Source organism: Solea solea, chromosome 7 (assembly GCF_958295425.1).
Source record: "Solea solea chromosome 7, fSolSol10.1, whole genome shotgun sequence".
Lineage (NCBI taxonomy): Eukaryota > Metazoa > Chordata > Actinopteri > Pleuronectiformes > Soleidae > Solea > Solea solea.
This window is the reverse complement of record NC_081140.1, coordinates 7,806,928-7,819,497: the sequence shown is the minus strand read 5'-3', so window position 1 is coordinate 7,819,497 and position 12,570 is coordinate 7,806,928. Positions and strand designations below refer to the sequence as shown.

At 41.0% G+C, this 12,570-nt stretch overlaps 1 protein-coding gene across 2 annotated transcripts in view; it reads right to left on the bottom strand.

Moving 5' to 3' along the window:
- LOC131463152 (RNA-binding protein Musashi homolog 2-like) overlaps positions 1–12,570 on the bottom strand; it is a 121,980-nt gene that overhangs the window by 33,837 nt on the left and 75,573 nt on the right. For both annotated transcript variants that reach the window (XM_058634870.1, XM_058634871.1), the window contains exon 7: positions 4,568–4,616. In XM_058634870.1, the coding sequence (XP_058490853.1) occupies positions 4,568–4,616 (49 nt within the window). The remainder of the gene's footprint in view (positions 1–4,567; positions 4,617–12,570) is intronic.

Here is a 12,570-nt window from a genome sequence, read left to right as displayed (position 1 = left end):
GCTCCTCAGGTTTGTGACGTCACAAACTCGGGCTGTCAAGGGTGACATGAATTTCACTGGAGGGTTTTTTTTTGACCCTGATACAAGCAGGGTCGAATGAATCAGAACAACACTCAGTCTTGAATGTAATATTGATTTAATGTGTTTTTCGAGGTGAACCCGCTACTTGACCCTAAACAGCTGATTCAAACATGATGACTTGAGGAAAACGTCGTCTTCTGGCCACTGGGAAAACATGTTGAGCCTGGCACATACCCAACTAGGCCAAATACAGGGATTGTTCTTGGAGTAAATGTTCAGTGCACAGAATATTCAGTTAATAAATCCCCCCCATCCTCACTACAAGGCCCTGCTTGACACAGTGGCAGGGTGGGCGAGCTCTGCTTAACTGGAAAACAGATGGTCTTCACAGTGAATGACCCATCCAAACTCCCCAGTCAACCTTCAGGTACAGAAACCCATGCAACCTTGTGTGTGCGATGCAAAGGAAGGTAAATGGAACAGAGACGGAATTAAAAGCAAATGGAGGGGAAGATGCTATTTGACTTGAAATTGGCACCCAACAGGGCACAGCTCTGAAGAAGGAAGTGGCTTAATAATGCATGTGCCAATCACAGACAGAGGGGGAATCATAACTGGCCACAGCCATGGCAGAAGGCAAGGTCAAAAGCAGCTGGTTATTACCACAACTGTATTATTTATAAGAGTGATTTTCACATCAAGTTGCCTTCACTGAGTCACAGCTGCTCCCTCAGACCTGCCTCACAGCCGGGGGGAGGTAATGTGCCAATCAGCGAAGTCATGCAGGGAGCCTGCTGTCAAGCTGGGAACCAACCAGAGAGCAGGTCAGGAGAGAAAGCTACCTGCTCCTAATATAACCACCGCGTAATGGTAGAAGATGTCAATCACACAGGTTTAAAAGAACTGGGATGTGTGAAAGGGATTAAAGCAACATGTTGATGGTTCTTAAGGCAATAATTGATAAAGCATGAAGACAGACTGAGGTTATGTTTATGTGATCATAATAAAGATGTTTAATTTGAATGTGCCAATTTGAATATTCTTGTCTGATACAGTCGAGAGGGGTGGTTTATATCGGTCTTTATTCCATTTATGTTCATGTAATGGCCCCAATTTCGACGATCTAAAGTGCATGGTCTAAAGCGTGTAACGCAAGTGCATTTGAGCGTGTCCAACTTCAATTTTGCTATTCATGGCTCATAATCTTGATGCAAAGTGAGGCGCAAGGCACAAATGGGTTGTATTTAATGTCTGAATTATTCGTAGGTGTGATTTGGCCGTAACTTTAATTAAGCCAATCAGAGTTTGCATTGCTACTTACTGTAAATGGCAAATGCAGGAAACTGGAGAAGTGAACGACTCTCTGCAGAGGAGATAGATAAATGCAAAATCAAAAATATCAGAGCTGAAAAAAAAGGGTTTAAGGAATCTAGTGTGAAATGTACCAAAGGAAATTTGAAGTTAAGAACACGTGCCAGAAGTCGATGGTAATGAGACAGGACTGCGCAGACAAATAATTGTTGTTTTACATTTAAGAAGACACAGCTTCGGCACTAATGTGTGAGACGCTTTGTTAGTTCACATTTAGATTCTCAGCTCAATCAGCAGTGTAAAGGCCCTGGTATACTTCCGCGCACAGGCCCAACACACCCCGTGTGCATTGCACAACTTGCTGCGTCAACGCACAGATTTTGGAACTGCGCGCAAAGAGCGTGTTGGGTGCGCGTGGACAGCCCACGTGCGAACTGAACTTCTGCCCCACCAGTAGGTGGAGTATTAAGCCCCATCACCAAGCAGAAAAAACATCTCGACAACAGAGGAAGTAGTCGCCAAGGATAGTCATCCAAGCCTCGACTTGGCGACCCTCAAACTGGTTGACACCCTGACTCCCCTGCCCGACGGGCCTGTCAGCTGTGAGCCGCTCGACGTGTCCGAGGGAGATGGAGCATCGTTCTCTTCATCTTTGGTAGGAGTGCGTCCTTCTCAACCTTCTCAACCCGCTCATGTTGGCGCCTCTAAGATGCTGCTTAAATAAGCATGCCTCGAGATAGCAAAACGCCAACATTGCACCTGATGAGTGCAAGTCTATTTGCTACCTACACAACGTGGATGCTGGGTGTTGGAAACTAGCAATAACACTTACTCCGTGGTTTGCCCTGCGGTGGCTGGGCGTAAGATAGGGTCCCATGACGTCCGGGTTTGGGTTATCTCTTGTCTGACCTACATAACTGCGACTTATTTCCATTTTCGATATAGCTGGATAAGAACATGGCAGGAGCGGGACCAAAAAAAAAAACGCTGACATCGTTTTCTCATTGTAGGGTGGTAAATTAAAGGTGCTTAGATTGATGTTTATCAAACGCAGACGCAGTGTGAACTGCTGAGCCCGTGGCTTCTTTACAGAGAACAGAAGAAACAAAAGTTGTGTTTGAAGAACACGATGAAGGCTCATTTGAAATTGAAGTAACCGACGTGAGAAGAAACACAGCATCGCAAAAAAAAAAGGTCAGCAGTCCACGCGTAGACATGAGACTGAGCTAAATGAAGCCTGGTTTCTTTCCTTCATCATTACCCTCGTCACTTCTCTCGTGTCGTTTTTGTGACCACACATGTTTTTGAGATCAGATAAGGGAGTCCAGGCTCCTCCTGATGAAAGATTGGGTACTGTGTGACCCTCTCTCCCCCCTGCCCCCACTGTGTACTCTAATCAACCCCGCTGCTGTTTAGAAACACGGTGTGTTCCTTCAATCAGTGCACAAACATCCAGGCAGTCCAAAAATCAAGACTGCACTCGAAGTTTTACAACAAGGTAAGAAAGCAACAGGGAGTCTGTAGATACTGTACACGTGTGTCTTTCATCAGCCTTTTGTTTTTGTAGGAAAACCTTTTTGTAGTAGTTTTAAAGGGTGGTGAAAAGATTTTTCCAAAACGTTTGTATTTGTATGTTTTTAAATGTTTTCTGCAGAAAAACAGAAATGTTTTTCTGACAATAAAATGCACTGCAGGCAGACTCAACACAGTCACACAGACAGGGATGAAACAACACGACTTTAGCGCATTGATTGCAAATATTGTTAATGTTTCATGTGAGTGGTTTAAAACATGTCGCCACCACACAAACATACAGTCCTAGTGATTTATCTTGCCACACGTGGGAGTCTGTATCCAGTCATTTCTGAAAAAAATTTACAAAACAATACGCGTCCTATCTGTTCATGCACGGTGACGTGATTTCACGGTGTTACAGACTCTGTTTACAGCTGGTGTTAACGTCTGTCCTGAGGGTATCGTCACAAAAAACACATTTGGAGGTGGTTTGGGGACGCTTTTTGTCTTTTTACATGTGTGAATAAAAAACGTATCAGTTGACGTCCTCTGACAGAGTGACAGTGAACTGAAAGTGTATTCTCACAGCAGGCCCATGTGTTGATTTATTTGCATCATCGTCACAAAATGAACATGGATCAACGTGCTTTTTCCTCTTTTCTCCAAAAATCAAACTCTTGTTTCACGTGACAGCGATATGGTTAGTGCATTGATTCGCTGAGCTCTTTTTTCCCCCTTGTCTGTCCCTTCCAGTCACTTGCACTGACACATATGAAGCCAGAACCGTTAACATACATACTGTAGTTTTGCTCTGAGCAACATCAGCATGTATTAGGTCACATAAGAAACACAGGAAACACCAACTTAACCGTAGAGTCACCGTTTGACCAATCAGTATGTATAATACGGTAATTTATAAGCAATAAAACGTACAATATGGAGGAAAAAAAAGCACTGTTCCTTTAAAGATAACCTTGCTTTTGCTCATTCTACGTTGCATTTTTATTCGTGTTCATTTGCTGTGAGTCACTGGCTGCTGTCCACAGAGCAGACTCCTGTCTTCAGAGCTGAATATGTGCCTCCACTCATCTCCCTGTGCGGCTGCTGTGTCTTTGTAAAGTCCTCTGTTTGGGGCCAGAAGGCTGCACTGCAGAAGCCACAGATGAGGCCTTCAGATAAGGAGGGGTTGGCGATAACCATCGCGCTGCCTACGTTGCTCTGCAGCATCGGCTATCTCAACTGTTATCGGGCCACACAGGCCTCCTCCCTTCAATCTCTGTCCTTCTGTTCAACTGTAGGGCACCTCTTGTTTTTTGTTTTTTTTCGGCCTTTTCTCCCACTCCCTTATTTGACCCCCTCATTCTTCCTGTGTGTGTCGCTTCCATCATCCAATCTCCACACATGGAAGATGAAGATCCATATCGTGCAAGTGTATGTATGTGTGTGTGTGTGTGTGTGTGTGTGTGCACATTTATCAGCAGCGTGGATAATCTCTATAAGGCAAAAGATACAGTATGGTATGGATTGCTTGGCGGATATCTGAAATGGACAACATTCTGACTTCACGGTATATACGCTGTATATACTAATACACAGGCCATGGTACAATGGTGTTAGATATTGATATACTTTCTTAAGTCTAACTGCACATATAAATGTACATTACACACACACACACACACATAAATGCAATCATAGTAGCAGGAGAATGGGGACCTACCTCTATGTCGGTTGGTGGTTTTGTCAAACATTAACATGGCATCTTCTACCTGAAAGAAGTCAGAGAAGACATGTTGGACTTCAGTTTATACATTCGTCCACACAGTAACAGCACCTTTGAGGACAGAGTAACACATCACTTCTGCCAGCCTGCATCACTAGCTGTCACACACTGACGCGCAGGATAAAACCGTATTTTTCTACATGCTTCTGCTTCACCACACCGGATATTTAAGGTGTTTTATAAAAGCTGCTCTTCACATGGAATGTTGACCTGTGGGTAAGCGGTATCTTCACAAAGAGGATGAAACGCAAACGAAACGGCGCCCCTCTCCAAAAGATTCAGCATATTCTCAAGCAGCGTGGGGTACTGAACCAAACTAAATCAATTTAAATACTGTGTTACTTCCCCCAGTTTTTGACCAAAGAAAAGAAAATCTGCGATTCTGTTTCCCACGCAGTTTGACAGACAGACAGACAGACACATGTCTGTGCACTATGGTTGAATCACCATGCATGAGATGGCAGAATAGACAGCGTTAGCTTTGTGGGAGTATTTGCGGAATATCACAGTAAAATGCTAGTTTGTGTCCAAGTAACAAGAGTCTGTCAACTGCGAGTAACACCTGCACAAGCAGCAGCGAGGCCCTGGAATGAGGAGGAGGAGGAGGATGACGATGATGCCGCTGGCAGCAGCGTCCTCCAGCCGCCGAGAACAACTGACTTCTAACTTGGCAGAAGCTGTCACCCTGAGGGAGATTAACAAGCTTGTAGCACATGGTGGAGGAGAAGCTACCATTCAAGTATGGAGTTTCCTGCTTTCCGTGAGATTATCGTTAAAATTCCTGTGACGTGTATCAAAGACGGCACAGTTCCTGAAAGAGAAAAAACATTTGCTGCCACCTCAACAAATTTTACTCGAACTAGGAGGGGGAAAATAAAGTGTTTAGAAATCATTTCCTCTGCGGTGGACTTGTGGACAGTCAACCATAAGACTTGACAGTGACTGGATCCTTCCTTATACTTTGCAGTACATGAAGAACGCGGATGACCCAGTTGCCACACACAATTGATGAGATTGAGCAGATACATGCTTCAGATAGAGCTGCAACTAACCAGACCTCAACATAAGGATGTCTTATTTTGTCCACAAACGCAAAGGAACCACAACAGATTGACATTTAAGAAGCTGAAAAATCTAAAAGCGTGTTTTCTAAAACCAATTTATCCATGATCAAAATAGATGACCATTCATTTATTGATTAATTGAATAATCCCTGCAGCCCTAACGTCAAAGGAGACATAATTTTTTGGTAACATAAAAGTGGTAACGCAATGACCTTTGTTTAAAAGTTTTAAATCAAATTCAAACATCAGTTTTATATAATAAAAACAAGGTTCCCCAACACTCAGTCATGCAGCAAGGAGATGCGTAACTGTGCTTTCCTCCCTCTCTCTCCTCTCTGCCTTTTTTTGTCCTGAATGTTATTTGAAAGATGTTTTATCACATTTCATAATCAAAAGGGTCACATTTCATGGCTGGCTTGTTCACAGACAGGGAGGCAGGGGTTTCAGCTCATCATGCCTTTTTGCACTCATCGCGTTGCCAATATCTGGGAAAAATTAAAAAGAAAATGAAAAACGAATAAAGCCAAGCATGCAAGGAGAGTCTGTGGATGTGCGCTACAAGGAATTACATATAGATTCACCTTTCTGAGTAACAGCGGCATTTCCAGGGCAACCCAGTGTTAGCTGCCACCAGCAGAGGTTATTTAGCCAATACTACAGTATACTACAGAGATAAGGGCACAGAGCATGAACAAACATGAAAGTGACTAAGCCTTTGAAAAACAGTCTATCACACTATCCATGCCTCTGCTTTCTGCCGCCAAACTCCCCGGAATCTTCTTCTCACCTTTATTTTAACTTAAGCCTGCCGCACACTGGAGGATTTTCAAATCTGACTCGTGGGAGACCGCGGACACGAGAACATTTGTATCCCATTTTCAATGTTTTATTCCTGAGAACAGAGTCAAGACGCAGGACCACACACTTGCCATTTAATGAAATGATTTCATGGAGGAGATTCCAGTGATTTAACATGACTCCAGAGTATAAACAGACATGGAGGCAGACCGTCTCTGTTCGCTTGTGATACGTCTCGCAGGACACATTACACAAGCAATCACAGCCCAGTGGCGTTTGCTTGTCTTTGAAACAGGAGAAGCTCATTTCAGGCCCAGTTATTGATACATACATTCTGCAAACAAACAAGGAGAACAAGGAAACGCGATAATTATGTAAAATTGAAATGCTATTTGTCTACAGACTACAGACTCGCAAAATCCACACAGGACTGAGGCAGAAGAGGTTCCGCTGTCATGCATGTTTCTGCAACGCTGTCAATCCAAAACTGGTTCCGCCTTTCAGACAGTTCCTCCAATCACCAATCCAAGAGAAGCTGAGCTTCCACGGAAGTGATATTTTTTTTTTGTGCCGCATTTGTCCAATCACCGTCAAGCTCATCGCAGTGAAAAAAACCTATTCTGTGCCGTCCCATAGAGAACAGTTCCAGCTGAGCCTCAAGTGGTTTTAATGTGGAGGCTGCTACGGGAATACGAAAATCATGTAAGACGATTCGTCATAAACAGCTGATTCTGAACAAACTAGTGAAACGTTCTAATCGCGTTCTAGCGCACGTTTAGTATTGAAACATAAATAAATCGACCAGTTTTTCTTCTTTCTTTAACATCCAGCCCGGGCAGCCCAGTCATCTCGCTCTCATTGGTTATTACGGGGGTTCTGCTCACACACCCCAATCGCTGTTCAGTCTTAAATGTCAAACATGTTTAAAACTTACGATTTGAAATCAGGAAGAGTTTTAAATTTGGGTCTGTTAATGCCTCACATTACAGGATAATTTGGCCAGAAGATCTGTTCAAGCACTTAGATTGTCGGAATTGCCGAGGCATCTGGAGCTGAAAAATGTAGTATTTCACATTATGATTCAATTCTAATCATAATGTGAAATGTTACCCTCTGGTGGGCCGGTTCTGGCCCACGGGCTGTACGTTTGTCACCCCTGCATTAGATGATCTGTGGGGATAACATCCCTCTTTTTGCTTCTCATACCACATTTCCACACCATCCCTAAAATCCTAAATCACAGTATGTCATGTGGCGTAAAACACACGTTCAACTCAAACTGTTGGAGAAGGCTGAATTTTTTCAGTCAATCAATCTGCACAAAAGAAAATAGTTGATTACGGTAAGTATTTATTGCTAAAGAAACATGGGTAAATTAAGTTTAAGCTGCTAGGTTTTACTCTGCATAACAGTGAGTGAATCGTGGTGACTTTTTATTATTGTGTTAATCATGAATGAAGAAAAACATCAATATTTCACGCGGGTGACTTCAAAATCCCGTCTAACTCGCCAGCATACAGTGCTTGTGATCCATTTCTTAATGTTCCCATGTGGAGCTGCTTTCTGCATGACTTGTTATTCATTCATTCATCATTTATGATCTCATTAAATTATTTTTCACTTAAAAAATATGTGTCCTATCTGCGATGTCTCCGTATGTGCGGGAAGAACTGTTATGACATTAAAACTCTTTTTTTTCAGTCATCGCAAAATAATATCGTGAATTGCAATGATTTTGAGGATCAGGATAATCATGACGTCAACTTTTGTAAATGGTCCCCTGCCTGTTCTGCATGAGGTTTTACAGTTTCTCATCATCCATTCATCTGCTGTATAAGTACCTCTACTTTTCATCTACTCGTCGCCAGATTGTTTTGCCTTCTCACTGATATCGACGCCTCGGCCGCTCAATAAATTGTATTTCTCTGAGTCTCAAGTGCTTTTTGAAATGTGTTCCTTATTGACCGTCTCCTGGGCTACAGTGTGGATCCTGTTCTCGTGGCACTGTCTCAGCTTGTCATGTGGCCTGTGTCACACTCACACTGAGATGACAAGCTGCTCCCCTCCAGCTTGTCATCTCACATGCAGTATGACCATATAAAGAACTGTTGATCATCTACTCAAATTATTAAAATAAACCACTCAAGACAACGTTAGATTAAGATCAACCAGTAGCAGACTGTTTTGTGGCAGTATGGCCTTCTTTAAAACCCTTCACGCAAGCGCACTTTGTATTACAGCGGGAGTGAAATTACCACAATAACTACCTGTTACCGTAATTACGGTCATTTCACTCCCGCTGTTGCAGAAAGCCGGCAATTCAGCTTCTTTCTTGCCAGAAAGCGAAAAAGTTGAAAAAACGCCTGCATATGGGTTCCAATTTTTGGCCTATTTTTGGGCAATGAGACAAAGACTTTAAATATGATTTATACTGTTCATATTTAAACATGCAAAATCTGGTGTTCATGTTCAACTACAGTGTTTTTTGTTTTTTTCTTCATTTTAAATTGTTAATACACTATTTTAACATGCAGTAAACTGTAATTAACTGCCAGATATTGAAAGTTATTCTGGAAAAATTGACGAAAGCCCTTTTCCCTTATGGTCCCAGCTCACCTCTCCTCGCCACGGTTTAGGTTAGTTTTCCATTACAAAAACATGGGTGTAGTCATCGCTGCATGACACAGCCGTGACTTAATGTTTGACAAACACAAACGAGTGACTAGTGACTTGTAAAGCAGTTGTTTTCAGTAAATTAATCATTAGAATCAGTCAATTAAAACTATTTGTTCAGTATTTCCTCCACTTCCTTCCTACTGGACTGAAATACAGCGGCCGCTCACTGCTGATCGTCAGTGCTGCCGCTAAATACACCAGACTCCTCTGTTAATTATTAAGACAGGCAATTCCCAGGCAATTGTTGGAGATTAACCCACGTTTTTAGGGTTAAACTGATCTACAGTTCGGCATTGTTCGGCTTGATTCTTGTGTTGGACGTCGCTTCCTGTGACGACACTCTGACCAATCAGTGGCCGGCAGCCTGGCAACGTGACGCATAGTATCGCCTTAGCTCACTAAAAAAATTACCTGGTACCAGGTACTCTTGCTAGTGGGAACGCAACCTAACCGTGCCGTGCCGAGGCGAGCCGGTGTCCACAGGGTTAAAACACAATGTGGCCACAAACAAAGCTGCAAATAAAAACATGTTTTTATCACTTCACAAAAACCCTGAGATAATATCAGTCGTGGAGTTCCATCACACTGTCATCGCAGATTCACAGTGATTGCATGAGTGACAGTGTGACAACTGCAGCTCGTCATGTCGGAAGGGAAATGAAGCATAATGACAGGGGATAAATAATTTAAAAAATAAAAATAAAAATATCTCGCATTATCTTTGTTACAAAGACAAATAACAATATTTTTTTTCTCTGTCAACTGCTTATACAAGAGATAAACATAGAATTAATGAAATTAAAACATTTTCAACTGGATGGATATTGATACACCACATTTTAAACATATACAAACCAACGTATCAAGAATCATAGCCGTATCAAACAAAACAGAACCGGTCCTGGATCACAAATCACTCTTGACTATTTAATAGTTCTTCCATATTTAAGCTACTGTGCAGAGGTTTGGGGCTAATAATTATATCAGTACAATACACCCACTACTCATTCTGCAAAAGAAAGTAATAAGGATGATTCATAAGGCAGGTTATGGTTATGCAGGTTATGTATTATTTTTACAGTCAAACTCACTAAAAGTCAAAGATCTCATAGACTTACACACCGCAACAATCTTCAAAAAACCAAACAATCTACGACCAGGAAATACTCATAATTTGTTTACTGTCAGGGAGAGGGGTTATAACATAAGGCAGAGATTTAATTTCAAAATTTTAAGGGTGCACACTACACTCGGAAGTTTTTGTTTATCTGAAACTGTGGAAGAGTTTTGATGGAGGAGCACAGGGAATGTTCAAACATAAATCAGTTCAAAGCGATGAGGGGTTTTTTGACGACGACTGTTGTCTGTGCTTTTTGTGGCAGCACAATTCAAAATGGAACAAAAATACATAGAAACAAAAACAGTAATGTAAGAGGAAGAGGGGAGATGTTAATAATTTATAGAGAAGGGGTGGGATTAAATAAATTGTCCTTTGGATACGTTCATGAAATCATTAGGTCTTTTTTCTCAGATTGCCTTTGATTATATATTATTATTATTATTTTTCTTGCTTATTTCATGTACATAATTATTATACATAATGTTTGCATGTTCAAAATAAACTACTACTTCTACTACTATTATTATTACTAAATCAGCCAGTACTAATGAGGACATACCAACATGGTATTGCTGCGCCTTCGTGGAACGAGTAGTGCAGCAGAAACCTATTTACAGACTTTCCCCAGCAACAAGAAATGCTATTTTTTGATTGGCTGATAGATTGCTAATTCAAGACAGCTGTATGAATGAACGCAGAACAATCTGCCTTCACGTCATCAATTTATAGATTACTAATTTGTGTGCGGTAAGTAGAGCTGTCAATCAATCAAAAAAAACAAACTAATTAATAACACAATTTTCTGTAATTAATCGCAAAAATAATCCTGAGTCTTAGAACATATATATATATATATATATATGTATATATATATATATATATATATATATATATACACATATATGTATATATACTGTATATATATACATGTGTATATAAATATATATATATGTATGTATATAAAATCGTGGCATGAATGTAGAATCAACACAAAATTTATATCTAAATTCATTTCTTTAAACGTGAAACACAGTTTCTCTCCTAATTATAACAAATTTGGCACAAATCATATTTAAATGTATTCACTGATTTAAAACATCCACATGGCTGCACTGAGCTGTTTTGTTCTAATTGATTGTTCTGTCATGAAATAAACATACATACACAAGGCTTTACGTTTAGAGCTCGATCCATATTGAATAATCCGCCTTCAAATGTCTGAACAATTCTACTTATTTAAGAATAATCCTGTCTCCTTTTGACTGCAGGACACACTGCACATCTCCTATGACTGACATTATCTCTATAATCAATGAATACCTTATTGTTATGAACTGTCACCGTAGTGAATATATTAATGTATAATATAAATGAAGGATCTTTTATCACGGCGGGGAGATAAAGCTCACAGTCTTCTGTGTGTGTGTGTGTGTGTGTGATGTGTTTCCATTGTGTTTTTTTTTCCACTTCTATTCTGTCATATTTGTTTTGTGTGATGCGAGGTGTTTAAAATGAAATGTTGTTTAGGACCCCCCCCCCCCCCCAACCCTCCAAAAAAATGAGTTGGCACATTCCTAACAAAGAATTAATTACAACATCAATATGGGGTGTATTGGTTCCCCTGCATTATGCTCTGTGAAAAGAAAATGATTCAGAAGAGCCTACTGCCTGACAAATTCTTCAATATATCAAAATCGGCCAGCCAATAGATGGATTAGGCTTTAAAAAGAGACTGAAATGAACTCATTAGGTCACAGACTATAGAGTAAAATGTGTTTTATTTGAGGTCATAAAGTGCATGACTGACACTATGACTATCAAGAGTGTTGATTTAAGTGATGAATGGAAAATTGAAATGAAAGATGTTCATCTGTTTATCACAGACAACTCCTCCTGTTGACCAACACACAGTAAGAGATTCACTCCTCTAAAAGCAAACAGGAAAACGTGCATTATTTCAAATCAAAGCAAAGTAAGCGCGGTCCTTAGATGCCTGTGACAGACTGTACGTATTGAGTCTTCATGAAGGACCAGTTGCACCTGACTGACTCCCTGTGCAGCTGCCAACCTAATGAGACTTGCTACAGAAAACAAGCTATTCTCCAGGGAAGCCTGCCTTATCCCAGCTGTCAATCACCATTATGGCTGTGATAAAAAGTGCAACAGCAGGTGCACGGGAGAGGCTCCACATCATTGCTAACACACATTTGACACCTGAACCACTTCAGAAATCCCATCAAAAAGTTGGCTGATTACTGCAGTGAAACATAAGAATATTAGAA